The sequence below is a fragment of the Podarcis gaigeae genome (genome assembly GCF_964106915.1).
Source record: "Podarcis gaigeae genome assembly, chromosome: 1".
Classification (NCBI taxonomy): domain Eukaryota; kingdom Metazoa; phylum Chordata; class Lepidosauria; order Squamata; family Lacertidae; genus Podarcis; species Podarcis gaigeae.
In genome coordinates, this window is record NC_139678.1 from 8291984 (window position 1) to 8312013 (window position 20030).

The window sequence follows — 20030 nt, forward strand, 5'->3', positions numbered from 1 at the left end:
TCCAGGGAGTCTTCTCTTCTCATGAGCTGGCCAAAGTCTTGGAGCCTCAGCTTCAGGATCTGTCCTTCCAGTGAGCACTCAGGGCTAATTTCCTTAAGAATGGATAGGTTGGATCTTCTTGCAGTCCATGGGACTCTCAAGATTCTCCTCCAGCACCATAATTCAAAAGCATCAATTCTTCGGCGATCAGCCTTCTTTATGGTCCAGCTCTCACTTCCATACATCACTACTGGGAAAAGCATAGCTTTTACTATACGGACCTTTGTTGGCAAGGTGATGTCTCTGCTTTTTAAGATGCTGTCTAGGAGCACATTATTAGAATCATAGAATTATAGAAATGGAAGGGACACCGAGGGTCATCTATTCCAACCCCCTGCAATGCAGGAATCTCAGCTAAAGCAACCAGGACTGGTTGCCATCCAACCTCTGCTTAAAAACCATCTCCCAAGCGTCCACCATCTCCCAAGGGAGACCATTCTGCTGTCAAACAGCTCTTCCGACAGTTCTTCCTGATTAAACATCTAAACGACGAGCTCTCCTTTCTTGCAACTTGAATTTTGCAGCTTGGACTGAAACCAGCAGAGGAAAACATTTCCCTGTTACTCCCTCCTGCTTGAAGAAGAGCTGTCCCATGGAAACTCTGACAGGGGAGGGAATCAAAGCCATGGCAGGCAGACTTGTGTCAGTGAGCAGCTTTTGAAAACTTGGAGGTGTTTCGAAGAGGAGGGGAGAGAGAGAGAGAAATATTAAGTCTTTGATTGGCTCACAAAATAAATACTAATAATGATGATGATGTTGATGATAATTTATTTATTATTTATACCCTGCCCATCTGGCTGGGCTTCCCCAGCCACTCTGGGCGGCTTCCCACCAAATATTAAAATACAGTAATGCATCAAACATTAAAAGCTTCCCTAAACAGGCCTGCCTTCAGATGTCTTCTAAAAGCAGATAGTTGTTTTTTCTTTTGACATCTAATGGGAGGGCATTCCACAGGGCAGGTGCCACTACCGAGAAGGCCTTCTGCCTGGTTCCCTGTCACTTGGCTTCTCGCAGGGAGGGAACTGCCAGAAGGCCCTTGGCGCTGGACCTCAGTGCCCGGGCAGAACGATGGGGATGGAGTAAAGGTAAAGGTACCCCTGCCCATACGGGCCAGTCTTGCCAGACTCTAGGGTTGTGCGCTCATCTCACTCTATAGGCCGGGAGCCAGCGCTGTCCGCAGACACTTCCGGGTCACGTGGCCAGCGTGACAAGCTGCATCTGGCGAGCCAGAGCAGCACATGGAACCCCATTTACCTTCCCGCTGGTAAGCAGTCCCTATTTATCTACTTGCACCCAGGGGTGCTTTCAAACTGCTCGGTTGGCAGGCGCTGGGACCGAACGACGGGAGCGCACCCCGCCGCGGGGATTCGAACCGCCGACCATGCGATCGGCAAGTCCTAGGCGCTGAGGTTTTACCCACAGCGCCACCCACGTCCCTCCTTCAAATATACTGGGCCGAGACCATAGGCCCAACAGAAGAAAAGCCCTGCTAATTTGGACCAAAGGTCCACTTATCCCAGCATCTCCATCTTACAGTGACCATGAAGAGCATGCAAGCAGCTGTAGGTGAGATTTACACTTTCACAATGGGGACTCCCTACCCATCTTCCTAATTTTTTTCTGGGGTTTTCCCCAGCCCCCCTGGAGCAGACTCGGGGTGGGCATGGGGTACTTGTGGGGGTAAAGTTCCACTTGGCAAGCATAAAACCATTGCACCACGTTAGATAGTTATCCATTTCTTTACACTTATATTCCTCCAAGGAGCTCAAAGAGGCATACATTGTTTGCCCACCCGCCCACCCCATTTCATCCTCAACAACCCTGAGAGGTAGGTTAAGCTGAGAGGCAGTAACTGGCCCAAATTCACCCAGGGAGCTTCGTGGCTGGAGTGGGGATTTGAATCCTGTTCTCCCAGGTCCTGGACCGACACTCTTAACCACAACACCACCACTATGAGCCACTCTCCCCACTTGTGATTTCCAGAGCTGCTATACTTTCCTCCTAATTTTTTTTTTAAAAAGCTGCATAAAATTAGCATTTTGTATGTATTGGCTTTTTCGTCCCCCATAGCCCACCTGCCCCAAATTACACATGTCTTCAGATGGTATTAAATTTCTGGAGGGCTTTTGCGTGTTTCTTTTATCTTTCTGAAACTGCAAATGAATTAAGTGCCACTTGCTAATAATAAAGAGGTTCGGAGTCTGAATACCCCGGCAACAACAGGAGCAGCAGCGGCAACTGCTCTGCCAGTTATCATTGATGGATTGCATCTCTCCATAATCTCTCCACTTTCTAGTTTGAGATAACTGCCTGGTCTGGATGGAGACTCTTCCCTCTGCCTGCCTGCCTTTTCCAAAACTTTGAGCGGTGTCAGCGGCGTTTACAGCGACGCTATCTTATAAATTAACCACCAGCTGAGATCGCTTACTACATTTGATCCTCTGAATTGTTAAACTGACTGAGCACTTCAGGGCTGCTTGAAACTCACAGGATTCCTGAGGGTATCTTTAAATATCTTTTTGTTTTTTAGGCAACGGAGAGCTGAAGCTAAGAGTTAGAGCAGGAGTCAGCAAATATTTTCAGCAGGGGGCCGGTCCACTGTCCCTCAGACTTTGTGGGGGGCTGGACTATATTTTGGGGGAAAAAGATGAACGAATTCCTATGCCCCACAAATAACCCAGAGATGCATTTTAAAGGAGTATAGCATCTAGATCAAGGGAAGTAATAATGCCACTGTATTCTGCTCTGGTCAGACCTCACCTGGAGTACTGTGTCCAGTTCTGGGCACCACAGTTCAAGAAGGACACCGACAAACTGGAACGTGTCCAGAGGAGGGCAACCAAAGTGGTCAAAGGCCTGGAAACGATGCCCTATGAGGAACGGCTAAGGGAGCTGGGCATGTTTAGCCTGGAGAAGAGGAGGTTAAGGGGTGATATGATAGCCATGTTGTTTTCTGCTGCTCCAGAGAAGCGGACACGGAGCAATGGATCCAAACTACAAGAAAAAAGATTCCACCTAAACATTAGGAAGAACTTCCTGACAGTAAGAGCTGTTCGACAGTGGAATTTGCTGCCAAGGAGTGTGGTGGAGTCTCCTTTGGAGGTCTTTAAGCAGAGGCTTGACAACCATGTGTCAGGAGTGCTCTGATGGGGTTTCCTGCTTGGCAGGGGGTTGGACTCGATGGCCTTTCTCAACCTGTGGGTCCCCAGATGTTGTTGAACTTCAGCTCCCATCACCCCTAGCTAGCAAGGCCAGAACTCGGGGATGATGGGAGTTGTAGTCCAACAACATCTGGGGACCCACAGGTTGAGAACCACTGGGTTAGAGCATCTGCATTGCTCACAACAGGTTCTGGGTTCAATCCTGCATCTCCAGGTCGGGCTGGGATTGTTCCCCGTGTGAAAACAGAGACAGGAGCTGTCAGTTGCAGATGGCACCACTGCCAGAACTCCCTGGTAAAGAGGGATTGTGTGTTAAACACCTCTGGGTCTGGTAGCTCTGTGAGGCTCTATAACCCACCGCTCTGTGGTCTCCTCCTCTGCTTCCACATGCTATATTTCTGTGTTTAGAATCCTAGAATTGTAGACTTGGAAGGGACTCTGAGGATCATCCAGCCCAACCCCTTGCAATGCAGGAATATGCAGCTGTCCCTCAGCTGTACAAATTTAAAAACACTAGCAGGACTGAAGTAACTCCTACAATGTAGATGATAGAAGATGTGAAAGGATAAAATGCAGTGGTACCTCAGGTTACATACGCTTCAGGTTACATATGCTTCAGGTTACACACTCCACTAACCCAGAAATAGTGCTTCAGGTTAAGAACTTTGCTTCAGGATAAGAACAGAAATCGGGCTCCGACAGCGTGGCAGCAGCAGGAGGCCCCATCAGCTAAAGCGGTGCTTCAGGTTAAGAACAGTTTCAGGTTAAGAACGGACCTCCAGAACGAATTCAATATTTAACCTGAGGTACCACTGTACACGAATGGATCTGGTAAGAGATACCTACTGGCGGGAGGGAGGGAAGTCACAAGCTCGGCAGAGCTAAAATGTTTATATGTTTGTAAAGGTTATATGGGGGTTGCTCGTGCGTAAGTTGCCGCCACTCCTGGCTAGGTTGCCTGGTTAAACCTTTTCCTGGCTGGACAGCCCTTCACTTCGTGGCTGTTTCAGTTGCTAGCAGAATCTGTCAGTGGGCGTTTCTTGAACTTCTTCCAGCAAAGAAGTTCTTTGACGCCAAGTCTACGCCTACTTTTCCCTGCGCGGAAGTCTTCTGCGCAGGGTGGGTGTGGGTAGCGGAGGACCCGTGCTCTCCCCATTGGTCTCCGGCGAAGAGTCCTGGAGCCCCCTCGCCGATTCCCCCATCTGCCCCCCTTTATCCCTGGTGTTACACTGATTTCCTTCCCCAGCCGATGAGCTCCCTCTCTCCCTGCTTGGCCCTTCTCCAGCATCGCTTGGGAGCCTTGCCTCCACCTCTGGCTCCGATGTCAGTTCCCTGACAACGTTGATTAATGTATTGTAAGAAAGAATGTGTAAAGAAAGTAATAAAAAATTATTGACAAAAAAAGAGAGGGATATGCAGTGTCCCTTAACTGGGATCGAACCTGCAACCTTGGCGTTATCAGGACCACACTCTAACCAACTGAGCCTTCCCATTTTCTTCTCGCCAAAGCTGATTTCGCATCTGTTGAGCTTTGCCCTCCCCACCACTACATTTCCCCACCCAGATGAGAATGACACACTTTGAAGCACTTTGACGCTGCTGATGCAAGGAACGCAATCCGGCCATAAAAAATCGGGCTGTGAAGTGGTAGCAGCCTTCTGAATCATTGCGTCTTAAAAATGAGCTCCGCCTTGGTGGTGATGCCTGAGGTCTTTGATGATTGCTGCGTACAAAGCTCATCTGCACGATGCCTTTAAAGCAGCGTCATACCACAGGCATGACTTCCCCCTAGAGCATCCTGGGAACTGTAGTTTGACAAGGGTCTCCCTCCACGGTTGCCAATGCTGCTTGCAGGTTCCCCATTAAGCAATCTGGTTAGCCATTGTGAGAATAGGATGCCAGAAGATTCTTCTGGTGTCTTTAGATCACAAGTCTTCATCTAAAAAGCAGAGGGAAGCTGGGAGGAGAGAGTTACTCTTTCCAAGAGCCTCTCCCTTGTTTATCCCTGCTTATTAGTCAGAGGTGTCTGACTTTGGCTTCTGGTCTAAGTCTAAAGAAGGTGTGAATTTGTTTTCTTGGTAACGAGCGATTTAGCACAAGTCAGCTGAAGAAATGTCAGGCAAAGCTTTTATGTTAAAAGGTTTAAGCGTAACCCGACGCCGGGAAGGTCATTGTGCTATGAGTAACCGACCTGCCGCCTTCTTGGGGTGTACATTACACTCTTTAGTTCTGACAGGTGCCTGCCTGTTCCTGGAGATTTTCATCCGAGGGAGTGCGAATAGGTGGCGTTAAATGCACATTATTTATTCCGTTTATATCCCTCCTTCCCTCTCAAAGGAGCACAGAGGGTTCCGTAGGTCTCCACTCCTGTCATTCTCCTACAAAACAAAATTCCGCAGTACTCTGCGTGCTAAAACACAAATATAAATTGCAATTATGCAGGACAAGGTATTAGCGTCCTGTTCCCAACAGCGGCTAGCTAGATGCACACAATCAGGGCCAGAAGGTAAAAGCTTCCCCGTTTCATCTTCCATGATATTCGCAGATACACTGCCTCTGAAGCTGGAGGTTCTATTTAGCTACCTAGCCTTTGAAGGGACATGGGTGGCTCTGTGGGTTAAACCACAGAGCCTAGGACTTGCCAATCAGAAGGTTGGCGGTTTGAATCCCCGCGATGGGGTAAGCTCCCATTGCTCGGTCCCAGCTCCTGCCAACCTAGCAGTTCGAAAGCACATCAAAGTGCAAGTAGATAAAGAGGTACCGCTCCAGCGGGAAGGTAAACGGCGTTTCCGTGCGCTGCTCCGGTTTGCCAGAAGCGGCTTAGTCATGCTGACCACATGACCCGGAAGCTGTACGCCGGCTCCTTCGGCCAATAAAGCGAGATGAGCGCCACAACCCCAGAGTCGGCCACGACTGGACCTAATGGTCAGGGGTCCCTTTACCTTTACCTTTTAGCCTTTGAAAAACAGTCCTCCATAAATTGGCTTAACTCAGTTAGGGGCCATTGCAATATCTTGTGGTAGCAAGTTATTCAGTGTATGGGGGGAAAGTGCTTCCTCTTATTCTCCTTGTCCCTACAGTGGTACCTCCGGTTACATACTTAATTCGTTCCGGAGGTCCGTTCTTAACCTGAAACTGTTCTTAACCTGAAGCTCCACTTTAGCTAATGGGGCCTCCTGCTGCTGCCGCGCTGCTGGAGCACGATTTCTGTTCTCATCCTGAAGCAAAGTTCTTAACTCAAGGTAATATTTCTGGGTTAGCAGAGTCTGTAACCTGAAGCGTATGTAACCTGAGGTACCACTGTATTGCCCATCAATAAGCAGAGTAGTGTCTTTATACAGTCTGTTCAGCAGGGGGCTCCAGACTGAACAGACTGTATAAAGTGGTGACTTTATACAGTCTGTTCAGCAGGGGGCTCCAGTGGTGACTGGGTGGAGTTGGGACTTGCCTGTTCTGTTCTTGTCTAGCCTCCCAACTTGTATGCCCTCTAAGGCTTCCTGCCAACCCGTTTGCTAATTAGGCCTCTTTATTACAGCCTAATTGGATTCATGCAAACTAGAACTACAATCAATTTGCTTGCTCTTAACTTTTAATTGTATTGCATCTTAAATGTTCAGTTGGCTTTTTGCAGTTTTAATCCTACCGTGAGCTGCGTTTTGAAAACCTTTTTATTGAATTGTGGGAAATAGATTCTGGAGAGTGGATGATATTGTGAAGCATATCTCTCTAATCTATCTTTGGGGGAATTTACAGAATATTACAGTGGTTCCCATACTTACATTCAACTCCGGTTACGTATCCTGAAGGATACGCACATGGCAAACCCGGACGTATTTTTCCGGGTTTCTCCGCATGCACAGAAGTGCTCTACTGTGCCATTCGCATGCGCAGAACAGGCACCTCCAGGAAACCTCGGGGTCTGGCAGGAGCCCCGGGATAGGTCCCGTCTGTTATGTACTGAAGTTCTCACCCTGGGCCAGCAGGGGGATATTGTAGATAATTTTCACTCAGGTCCACATATGCAAATAAGAAATTGAAAGTGACGTTCAGTGATTGAATAGTTACAGAAAGTTGTTACTGTTGCGTTGTAGTGGAGCTCTATATAAGCAGGCTGGCTGAACCCTTCAGTTCAGTTCTGGGACTGTGAATAAACAGGAGCTGTTTGAAGAATCGCTGTGTCGTCTGATATGTTTACCCACAACTTAACACCGTCCGCGACCGGAGGTACCGCTGTACTTTTCTAGTAATGCCAGAACCAAATGCCTTTCAAAAACGGGGACACCTTCGTATCCCTTTGGTACTATAGAAATCTAGATTTAAGAGCCACTTGACAAACATTGTCAGCTTCAGTTTCCTGAGATGGTCTTATTGTTTTCCCCCTGGAATTAAAACATTCCTGCCAGGTACGGTATAAAAGCAGAAGGGAACATCCATTTTTCTCTCTGTCAAATTTGAAAAGAGGAAACCAGCATGGATCCTCCCTCCTTTCCTGGTGTCGTTGGGTCCTTCAGTCTAGGGCACCCCATGGATCTCTCTAGGGCATTGTAAAAAAAAAACAAATCTCTGATTAAACTATAGCTGATCTACCGCTGTTAAATGGATTAGAGCTGGCACTTCCTAATAAACATTGATTTGGGAGAAGCTCGTTGAATGTTGTGCCCTGGGAAGGAGCCCGCAGTCTGTGACGAAATGTGAGCACAAACCAATGTGAGCACAAGAGAGATGCTTAATCTTGCAGCGCAGCCCAAAGCCCTTGATCCAGCTGTGTGAGAAATAAGGGATGGAGCAGCTGTGTTCATATCTGCTGACTCTGCGTGTGTGTAACTGTGGTGCAAGCAGGGTGTGCACACACCCTGAATGTTGACTTTTGCTCGTTATTTTCCGGGCGATTCGAAATGGAAATGTAGCCTTACGTTTCAAAGGATGTTGGCACACCCATCGAAGCGGGTTTTGGATGACATCAACGGAGGATTAAAAACGGGCTGGTTAGTACCAAGTATTAGACTACACCCAGTTTGATAGGCTTTATGAATTGAAATTATTAACTTGGACGGTATGTTGGAAGCAGGAAATAATAATAATAATAATAATAATAATAATAATAATAATAATAATAATAATTTAATTTCTATACTGCCCTATACACGAAGGTCTCAGGGTGGTTCACATAAAATATCAAATAATTAAATCAAAACAAAACCAACAACCCAATAAAAAACCCCAAAAGAGCCAGCATTTTTTAAAAGAATACAGTGGTACCTTGGGTTACAAACACCTCAGGTTACAAACACTTCGGGTTAGTAGTAGTACCTCGGGTTAAGAACTTTACCTCAGGATGAGAACAGAAATTGTGTGGCAGCAGTGCGGTGGCAGCAGGAGGTCCCATTAGCTAAAGTGGTACCTCAGGTTAAGAACGGTTTCAGGTTAAGAACGGACCTCCAGAACGAATTAAGTTCATAACTAGAGGTACCACTGAATAGGACATGGGTAGGCAAACTAAGGCCTGGGGCCAGATCCGGAATTCGTTCAATTTTTTTTTTTCCAAAATATAGTCCGGCCCCCCACAAGATCTGGGGGACCGGTCCTCTGCTGAAAAAGGTTTGCTGACTCCTAGTAGAGGATGTAGATCAAGTCAGGCAAAGGCCTGGTTGAAAGGGAATATTTTTTATTTTATGTAAACTGTGTTACTTTTACTGTTGTTAGCTGCTCTGAGCCCGGCTTCGGTTGGGGAGGGCGGGATATAAATATTATTATTATTATTATTTTGCCTGGCGCTTAAAGGTGTATGGTGAAGGCACCAGGCGAAATATTGCTTCTTGCCCTGAAAGCATTACTAACACACCGGGAAGACAGTATTCTAGCTATCAGCATTTGCTGTCAGAGATGCACAGACTCCCTTTTCGATGCTGTGCTCACCTGGCAAACTGGTTTTGCAGGAATCACGACTCCCTCTAGAAGCATGAGCAGCACTCCTGCAATCCGTGCCTAGCTTTTGTTTACTGCCTTTCTTCCTCTCCTGGCCTCCAAGGCGCTCAGGGTGGCACACATAGTTCTCTACCCACCCCATTTTTATCCTTGCATCGTTTCTGTGAGGTTGGGGAAGAGCTGTAGCCCAGTGGCTGAGTGTATGCTTCACAAACAAAAGGTGTGGGGCGCAATCCCCAACATTTCTAAGTAGGATTGTGAATGCCCCCATCAGCCCCGTCAGCCTAGAGCCTGATGAGACTACTCAGTGGCTACTAGTCGTTCAGTAATGTGGTTTTTATCTCTCTTTCCCTGCCCCCCAGACCCCTTTCTAGCTACCTAATATGCAAGCGCCATTCATGCCCAAACGGACAAATGCAGATGGGCTGTGAAGCTAATTGCCAATTGGCATCTCCTGCTCACTAATTAGTCTGCTTCGTGATTGTTAATTGAAACTGCTTGCGATGAAGCTTGTGTGCAGATTGCTAGAGGGATTTCGTGGCAGAATTTCAAGCTGGGGCGATGAAGGCAGCGTTCTGTCACTGCTGCAATGCCTCCCTCTTAGAAAAGCATCCTTTCCCTCATTTGGACTGATTTTAAGGGGCCATTTTCTGTTCCTTTATATCCAGTTTGTGAGTGGCTGGAGGCAGCTTTGAATTCTTGCCTTCTTCAGCAGCCTCCTGACTCGGCGCCTGTCAATCTGCTGGGTCCAGAACTCTGGGGTTTTCTTGTGCACCCCTCCAAAAGCTGGCTCATCATGCATAAGATTGCCAGCTAGCCAGTATTCTTCATGGTTCGCAAATGTGCCGCTGTAACCCCATGTGCTGATAACCTCAAGAAGATCTTTATCGCCCTCCATCCAAAGATCACAGGGCGGTTTACAATGTAAAAACACAAAAGTACATAGTATAGTAACAAACAGAAATCACAAACCCTACCCACAGTTTAAATGGCCATGGCATACACCTGGAATCCCAGGTTTTCCTATGAGAGCCATTTTTGTTGACATGTTTTCATGCGATTTTGCCCCCCCCCCCCCAAGCACTTTTGGGGGCCGTGATCTCGTGTGGCACTCAAATGCGCATTTTGGGGCACTGTAAGAACACACCAAAAAAGTGCCTTTTGAGCCCCGTGCTCTTGCACGGGAGCGCAGGTGGGAAGAACTTGGTTTTGGAACTCATCATGTTGGAGGATATGCCATAGATTGTTTAATTAGCCAAAGGCCAGGGAGAAGAGGAGTGGTTTTCCTGGAGCCTAAAGGTGTATAATGAAGGTGCCAGGTGAGCCTTTCTGGGGAGAACACTCCACAAATGGGGAGCCACTGCAGAAAAGGCCTAATAATAATAATAATAATAATAATAATAATAATAAAAAATTTTATTTATATCCCACCCTCCCCAGCCGAAGCTGGGCTCAGGGCGGCTAACAACAATTAAAATAATCCAACATTCTAAAAACATTCATTATAAAATTAATTAAAATCAAATTTATGGCAACCATTAAGCAAAATTCTGTGCAGATTGCCAGAGGAGGGGGTCAGGCTGCGCCCTGACCAAAGGCCTGGTGGAACAGCTCTGTCTTGCAGGCCCTGCGGAAAGATGTCAGGTCCCGCAGGGCCCTAGTCTCTTGTGACAAAGCGTTCCACCAGATTGGAGCCGCGGCCGAGAAAGCCCTGGCTCTAGCTGAGGCCAGCCTAACCTCTCTGTGGCCTGGGATCTTCAGGATGTTTTTATTTGCAGACCGTAAATTTCTCTGTGGGACATACCAGGAGAGGCGGTCCCGTAGGTACGAGGGTCCCTTCTTGCATTGCCACCCACCAGACCTCTTGCACAGCAGGCACACACACAAGGAAGGGCCTCAGATGATGATAGCAGGGTCCGAGTCAGTTCATATGAGGAGAGGTGATCCTTGATGATCACTGTAATGTGCTCCTTGTGGGGTTGCCTTTGAATCTGACCTAGAAGCCTCAGCTGTCGCAGATCCCAATCCCTGGCTAGGCTTACCACGAGCATAAAAGGCCCATAAGATTTCTCAACAATGATACCTCCCAATTTGCTGGCATAGGAGTAGTGTAGATTTTGCTAAGCTTTGGGTGCTTTTTAAAGACACAGTTGTTCACCTAGGCCTCTGCTGGAGATTAATATCAGGCTGTTTGGTTATCTATCAGATGCAGTTGTAATTTAGAGTGTGTTAAAAATATTTTCAATAAATAAATGGGACGGGGTTAGGGAGATGAGATAATACCCAGGTGCATCATGAATGTTTTTGATGGACTTTTTTCTGAAAGCTAAATGAGTATTTCCTTAGCTTTCCACATTGAGAGGAGCTGGGGTTTGGGGTTGCTAAAGCAAAAAGAGATTGCGAAGAGCTCTAAAAGAGGTCACACAATTCACCCGTCACCTTATTTATTGCCTGCGATTCATAGTAACGTCTCAATATTCAGCGAACCATCTGCAGAGTGAGCTGAGTTTTGGAGATCGATTTGGGTAATTAATCCCCTAGTGACCCATGGCGATGGCTTGTCTTGTAGATCACCTCTAATCCAAAGACGTGCTTATCCCTTTCCCATAAATTTCAGTAGCTGTGAAATTCCCCATCTTGGCGTCTGCTCTAAGCAAAGGTCCTACGAACTCTCCCTTCTACATAGGTGTTGATCAGCCTTCCCCAGCCTCTTGCCAGAGGACTAGGATTCCCGACTCGCATCAGTCCCTGGCAGCATGGCCATTGCTCAGGAATGGTGGGAGTTGGGAGTCGAGCATCATTTGGAGGGCACCAGGCCAGCGTACAGGATGCAGGACAAAGCTCTTCAGAGGCCTCCAAAATAACTCCATTGACAGCTTGAGCCAGATCTTCCAGGAGCTCTTTCTGCTGTGGGCTGGAGAAGGAAAGGGAAACTCATCCAGAGATCGCAACCTCTCTTGTGGGAATCACCCAACATTGGGGAGGGTGTCTTAGAAGCTTGTGAGCTGCAGAAATTATAGGTGTGTTGGCATGGAGAGGTATGACCCACCAGACATGATTGCCTAGAGACACTGCAAACCTGGTTGGTTGGAGGCAGTAACACTTCTCAGTATGAGTTGCTGGAAACTGCAGGAGAGAAAAGAGTGCTCTCGCACTCAGTCCTGTTTACAGGTTTCTTGTAGGCATCTGCTTGACGGCTGCGAGAAGAGGAGGATGGACTGCGTGGGACATTGGCCTAATCCAGCAGCAATCGCATAATGTGTCGACATGCAGAGGGGCAGGAGGCCAGCTGGCAAGCCCCAGCTGTGTCGTCTCCTTCCATAGGCCCGTGCACTGACGTAAATCAGCGACCCGGGCTTCTGAGCCAGGGCACACTATCAGCAGATCGAACTGTGCACACAGAATAGGCGTGAGGCTTGCAGAAGCATACTACAACTACAGATTTATGAATCATAAATCAGGACAAAGAAACATGTCGTCTCTCTCGTGTGTCGTCTCAGAGAGAACGGGGAAAAACAAAAGCTATACACAAACGGAAGTTCCCAGCAAGCTGTGCTGGAATGTAAACAGGCATGTGACACGTAACAATCCCATGCCTGTTCCTTAGGGTGGAATGGAAATGTCAAAATAATGCGCGTTGGCAGTGCCCAGGACAAGGCAAGGATTAGGCCCCCTAACCACCTTGTGTGCGTCAGGCAGGAGTCAACAGGCAGACTTTGCTCGCTGCGCCTCTGCAGCGGCCGCTTCTCACAAAGGTTGCCCGCTGGTCGGAGCGTTTGCCCTTGGCGAGCTCCAAGGTGGCATCCCAGCAGTGCCAGAGCTGCAGTAGGCCTAGGAGGAGGGGAGGGGAGAGCAGGCCAAGGTGCCAAGCACAGCCCTTTCCCTGCCGCCTCTCCTTGGCACCAAGGTGGGTCCTGCGTGATTGGGCGACTCTCATCCCTGCACTCCTGCTGCAGGGGACATGCTGGAAGGGAGGACCCTGGGAAGGACCAGTGAGGGCTGGGAAAAGTCCAGGCTCCGACTCAGCCGCAATGAGAAGGAGGTGCCACTGTGGCCGTAACGGCCCAGTCTGGGCTCAGCTCACCTCCCCACAGCTCCAGAAGATGGCAACAACACGGCCTCAGCAAGGAAGCCTGTCATGGGGGCGCTGGGTTGTGCCCCCTCAGGATTGTGTGCCAGGATCCAGGGCTCCCCTCACCATCACTGTCCAGCAGGGCTTTTCTTTTTGGGGGGTTTCTCCCCTTCTCCTTCGCAGTTGTTAATGCTAATCTATGCAATAAATTGGATGTTTTCATGACGTACGGCATCTCTCTCTCCTCAGGATGAACTCGACCTTTCAGATAAGCATAGAGAAGCCATGTTTGCTCTTCCAGCAGAAAAGAAATGGCAGATCTACTGCAGCAAGAAAAAGGTAAGAGAAGGATTTGAAAAGTACGATAATACTGTCTCCACAGCTCTTTGCTTTCTCTTCTGCAGGACAAGTTTGAGAAACAAAGAAGAGAATCTTGCAGGGTGTGTGGGGCCAGTTTTGAGGAACCCCTAAAGGCAATACAGTTGTACTTTGGTTTTCGAACAGCTTAGTTCCCAAACGTTTTGGCTCCCAAACGCCACAAACCCAGAAGTGACTGTTCCAGTATTTTTGGAAGCCGAACATCCAGTGGGGCTTCCGTGACTTCCGATTGGCTGCAGGAGCTTCCTGCAGCCAATCAGAAGCCACACATTGGTTTCCGGACGTTTTGGAAGTCGAATGGACTTCCTGAATGGATTCCATTCGACTTCCAAGGCACGACTATATCCTAAATCAAAAGTTCCCAAAATGTGATCTGTAAGCTTTATTCAGGTGGTCCGCACATCTGTGGATTTACAATTGAAGACAGGAGACAGCACATCCATCACGCTGAATATGCATGTTGACATTTGACTGTATTTTTATAGCTGCTTTTATTTACAATATAGCATTTTATTGAATTATAGTTTGAATTCTTTGCCAACCATGCCACATCAACTGTGATTCCTGGATTGGTTGGACTAGATTACTTTTTTTGGGGGGGGGGGGGTTCCCTTCCAACTCCACAATCCTAGCACAGTATGTTTCGATTGCCACAGTAGACTGAGAAATCATTAAGTGATCCCCCAACAGCTGTTTCCAAGTGTGGGAAGTTTGGGAACCACCTCTCTAAATCCGTAACTGAGAAAGGGCAGATCACATATCTTTTGTGTACATCACAAAAGCAGATCTGCATCCATGCGCAAGGCGAAGCCGGAAATCGCAACGAAACAATTAAAATCGTAAGAAGCCCACTTAAAACAAAAAACAGCAATTAACTCGCCAATTGAAAACGAGTGTTGGCACTGACGCCAGCAGAGGATGGGTGCAGAGTGTGAGCCTTCTCCTCGTACACAGGAACACTTTCAGCCCTCAATATTTCCCTTCTGCACTAAAGAGTCTTCTGCAGAGCATTCCGCTGTTTCTGGCCTGAGCCTAGAGACCAGGTGAATCTTATATACCGTATTTTTCCGTGTATAAGACTAGGGTTTTTTTAAACCAAAAAATTAGGTTTAAAATGGGGACTCATCTTATACATGGGTAGTGCTGAGGGGTGTTTCTTAATTTGCAGTCCCCCAAAATAGAGGTCTTATACATGGGGGCATCTTATACACAGAAAAACACGGTAATTTCATGGGATACAAAGGATGCCCTCAAAGCATCTTAGTACAACTCAGGTAATGAAAAGGCAAGGCATGTAAAATACAACCCTGAAAAGGCCCAAATCTTTTCTTTAATGCTGCTTTGTGGGCTCTTTATGGACTCAGCTCATGACCCCAGGGCCTAATATATCCTGCATGATTAAAACAAACCAATGCTTTTTTAGGGGGAGGAATTCACCCATTTTCATCACCCGTTAGATTTGCATGCGCCTGGTAGTCTCCCATGTCAAATTGTGGCCATGTTTCCCAGGCTGATGCAAACTTTACGCCTAGCTAGCAGGCAGCCTTACAAGCCATCGCCATGAGGACGCGTTCAGTTTAGAAAGCAGCGAGTGCGAAAGCAGCATCACTGTATTTATGGCGGCAAGCCATCTGGGTGATCAGCGATGGGGGGGGGGGAGTGAACAGGGCTTGGAAGGAATGAGGCGTCTCTAGAGGAACGATGCATGGAGGTGGAGGTGGCTCTTTTCTTAGAGTTGTAGCATTGGAAGGGGACCAAAAGGTCATCCAGTCCAACCCCGTGCAATGCAGTAATTTTAAAGTAGGGTTCCAAAACGGTGGTCTGTAGACCACCGGTAGTCCATGAACTTCATTCAGAGGGTCTGCACGGTGTCTGTGAACAACGCTTATGGTTTGAATTTGTCGGAATTGACTTGTTGATATCCATCCGTCTCAAGAGACAATGGAGTATGCCTCTGGGGGTGAAGCCAGACTGCTGTGTTAGCAGTACCAAAGTGACCTCCTTGGGGTGCAAACCTGGGCAGCGTGTATGGGGGTCCTGGGCTGCCCAAAGGACAAGACCCTCCTCCTTTCAGCCTCACTGCTGTGGTCCAATGGAAAGCAGAGCAAGACATTTGTTTTATTACTTATTTATTTGTTGAATTTATATGCCGCCCTATACCCGGAGGTCTCAGAGTGGTTCACACAGAATAAAATCAAAATATAAAACCACAAAATGCATAATCAAAATAAAAACAACATCCCAAAAGCCCCTTGTGCTTGGCTGTAGGAGTCCTGGAAGGCATACAAGGTGCTGATATAGGGACTCCGCTCCTAATTTGTGTAGGGTTTATGCCTTTTCTTTTCCTGAAAATGTCCCACAAGGCAGTGGAGGTTTAGAATCAGTTTTAGGATATTTAGATGCTGCCCACCTGTCTGGGTTGCTCCAGTCACGCTGGGCAGCTTCCAACAGGCTAAACACATTAAGCCCAGTAAAACATCAAATATTAAAAACTGCCCTGTACACAAGATATAAGGAAGATACTCCACAAGGCAGCAGAGGTTTAAGATCAGAGTTTTCCTTCTCCTAGGTGGGCTGCCTTCCCAGGTGGATGAGCCCCAGCTGCCCCTCACTTCCCTCTCCAGCACGGGCAGAAACTGCCTTCTTGACCATTGGACCTACTCTTGGTCTCCTCCGCTCAATCTGCCAGAGCTTGTCCTTGCACATAGTGGTATAACAGTGCTTTAAATGTAAAAAAAAAAGGTAAAGGTAAAGGACGCCTGGATGGTTAAGTCCAGTCAAAGGTGACTACAGGGTTGCGGTGGTCTTGCTTTCAGACCGAGGGAGCCGGCGTTTGTCCACAGACAGCTTTCTGGGTCATGTGGCCAGCAGGACTAAACCGCTTCTGGCACCACAGAACATCATGACGGAAACCAGAGCAAACGGAAACACCGTTTACCTTCCCGCCACAATGGTGCCTATTTATCTACTCGCATTGGTGTGCTTTCAAACTGCTAGGTTGGCAGAAGCTGGGACAGAGCAACGGGAGCTCACTTCGTCGCAGGGATTCGAACCACCAACCTTCTGATAAGCAAGCGCAAGAGGGTCAGTGGTTTAGACCACAGCGCCACCCGTGTCCCTTTGCTTTAAATGTATGGTGTGAATGCACCCAAAGAATACCGTGGTAGAGGGGACCAGTCCTTTATGCCTTCATTCACAAATCCCTGAGCTACTTTTGGACTGAGAAATTGGCTTGGCGGGGGCCTCCGATGAGTGCCGAGACTCCACAGGCGTTTGATGGTGTGTTTTCAATACATTATGAACGTCTAAGCTGTGTGGAGATGCCAGAAAGAGGACCCCTAGATCTCTCCAGGGGTGCCCCCTCTTCCCACACTGCTTGCATCCAGTCTGCGGAGGAGTCTGGCCTCCCACTTGAATAGAGACTGCCTTTTTCCTTCTCATTTTCCTGCCCCACCCGTCCTCCCCTTCCTCCCCATGGCTGCCAAATGGTTGCAGAAGCCTGTGCCGTGCGAGCGATCAAGGGGACTCCAAAGCCGCGAGGAACAAAAGCGATCCTGATTGAGGGGGATCTGGATTTATTTCATAATAGCTGCGGCAAGAGATGGGAGATTGGGGCTGGCTTGGCTGCTTCTGAAAAGGGAGGCAGAACCAGAGAAGAGCGAAGCTGCAGAGCAGTAATAGAAAGTCGCTGGGCAGTGACCCCGAGAAAGGAATGCAGCACACTTGAAACAGTGAAGCCCAAGCGATGACTCCGCTCAGCGGAGGGATTTTCGGATTACGATAGAAAAGGCCTTTGACGTTCGTTTGGATTTTGTGGGTTTGTGGGTTTTTAAGGCCAGTGGGTGGGTGGAATAAGAAAAGGAAATGAGGATACTGAGCTCTCCTTCTCAGATGGATATGGGGTGTTTAAATATGAAGGAGTACTTTTAAAAGCAGAGACATCACCTTGCCAACAAAGGTCCATATAGTTAAAGCTATGGTTTTCCCAGTAGTGATGTATGGAAGTGAGAGCTGGACCATAAAGAAGGCTGATCGCCGAAGAATTGATGCTTTTGAATTATGGTGCTGGAGGGGACTCTTGAGAGTCCCATGGACTGCAAGAAAATCCATCCTATCCATTCTGAAGGAAATCAGCCCTGAGTGCTCACTGGAAGGACAGATCCTGAAGCTGAGGCTCCAATACTTTGGCCACCTCATGAGAAGAGAAGACTCCCTGGAAAAGACCCTGATGTTGGGAAAGATGGAGGGCACAAGGAGAAGGGGAGGACAGAGGACGAGATGGTGGGACAGTATTCTAGAAGCCACAAACATGAGTCTGACCAAACTGCGGGAGGCAGTGGAAGACAGGAGTGCCTGGCATGCTCTGGTCCATGGGATCACGAAGAGTCGGACACGACTAAACAACAACACTTTGTAGGAGCAGGTGGCGGTACGGTTAAACCCAAATGCAATGATTCTTCAACAACTTCATTGGACTGGCCATGTTATTCAGATGCCTGATTGTCGTCTTTCAAAGCAACTACTCTTTTCCGAACTTAAAAATGGAAAGCGAAATGTTGGTGGTCAACAAAATCCTCACTCAAGGCAAATCTTTTAAAAAAAATGTCGTATAAACACTGACAATTGGGAAACACTGCGAGCACTCCAGTTGGAGAACCGCCTTTACCTAAGGTGTCATGGGCTTTGAAGACGCTCGAACTCAGGACGCAAGGGAGAAACGTGCTAAGAGGAAGGCATGCTTGGCAAATCCACACCGTGATAAACGCGCACCCAGGAACCAATGCCCCCACTGTGGAAGGACGTGTGGATTCGGAATTGGCCTCCACAGTCACAGACTCACTGTTAATACTTTGTTTATGGAAGACCATCTTACTTGGCTACAAGTGATCGCCGAAGAGGAAGAAGAAGAAATATCCATTGGTGCTGCCTTGTAAATGTCAACAGCAGTTTCTGTTGGAATTCTTCTCTCCTCGGATGTAGCTGTGCCCTCAGTGCTAAGATGGCAAAAGATAAAAAGTGGAATTCACTGACCTCGAAGCATTGCAATTGAAGGCCACTGGCAATCCTTCAATTGTGTGCATTTAAAGAAAGAAATGAAGCTGTGCGCACAAGTGTAAACTGAGAACAGGGAGTGCAGGAAGAATGTGGAATAATAACCTGAGACCGGGTTCAAGCCAGATTATAGGCATATTTCAATAGCTTAGCGCAAACAGCCAGATGGAGATCACTGAAACTATTCAGCGGGCGATTTTACAGACTGAAAACTGTTGCCTTCTTAAGTCAAAAGCAGCTTCCCCCAACCCAGCGCCCTTCTGATATTTTGGACCACAACTTCCGTCAACATCCCTGCCATCTGATGAGAGTGTTACGCTCTGAAGCATATGAAAGGAGCATCAGGTTGTGGGAAGCGGATATGATGTTTCCTGAATCCTGAGAAGGGCTTTTGCTAAATTGCCAGAGAAAGATTTGCACAGTCCAAAGCTGTTCAGGCATTGCAGGAGTAGCTCGTTTAAAGTCCGGTTTCCAGGCTTTGGTAATTAACCAAGAACAGGCAGTAAGCTTTTCTTTTGAGCTGTGAAATCAGCAACTTTATATCATTTTAAAAAACCCAACAGCAGCAGCATCACCTTCATTCAAACACAGCCTCCCTCCCTGTCTCCCTCAGGTATTTAAACTCTTACCTTTGTGGATAGAAATTCCAGTCGCCAGACAGCCTGTGATAAAAATCGCAGGCAGCTAGCAAGAATGACTGCTTTGTGTAGATGGAGAACAGCATCGGCCACGTTGATACCTTGCAGTTGGTACCTCTTCCAGATTTGCTATTTTGCTGCAGGCTGCAAGCTTTTTGCAGGTGCAGAGTCTCTGTGCAACAGAAAGAACAGCAGCCCGCTGTATTATAGTGACTGTTGGCACAGTGGGTTTGTGTGGTTTTTTTGGTATTTTAAGGAACAAATGAACGGGACAATTGAGTACACAGGAAGCTGCATTATACAGAGTCAGACCATTGGTCTTATCTATCTCATTTTGTATTGTATTACGTTGTGCACTGTGGTTTGCTGTTTAGAAATTACTTATTGTAACTGTTAATTTCTGTTTAATTTTGAAATGCTGATATTTAATATTATTCTATATTATTTTAATGAATGTTGAATGTTATTTTATTTGCATATTGTATATTGTATTATGCATATTGTCTTATTTATATGATGTTAGCTGCTCTGAGCCCGGCTTTGGCCGGGGAGGGAGGGATACAAAAAAAATTATTATCATCATCATCATCATCATCTTTTTTTCCTTCAGTGATTTTTATTGATTTTTTCAAATATCTTAAACACAATACAGCTTTATTCTCCTTAAAATCTATATCTTACCCGAATTAACTTCCCTCCACCCCTCTTCTGGCATCTCTATATTGCTCTTACTTAAACGTGTTTACTATATATACATTGTGT

At 47.3% G+C, this 20030-nt stretch overlaps 1 protein-coding gene across 2 annotated transcripts in view; it reads left to right on the forward strand.

The window, feature by feature from the left end:
- Positions 1-20030, forward strand: part of DAAM1 (dishevelled associated activator of morphogenesis 1) — a 182468-nt gene that overhangs the window by 67445 nt on the left and 94993 nt on the right. For both annotated transcript variants that reach the window (XM_083732298.1, XM_083732299.1), the window contains exon 3: positions 13450-13539. In XM_083732298.1, the coding sequence (XP_083588424.1) occupies positions 13450-13539 (90 nt within the window). The remainder of the gene's footprint in view (positions 1-13449; positions 13540-20030) is intronic.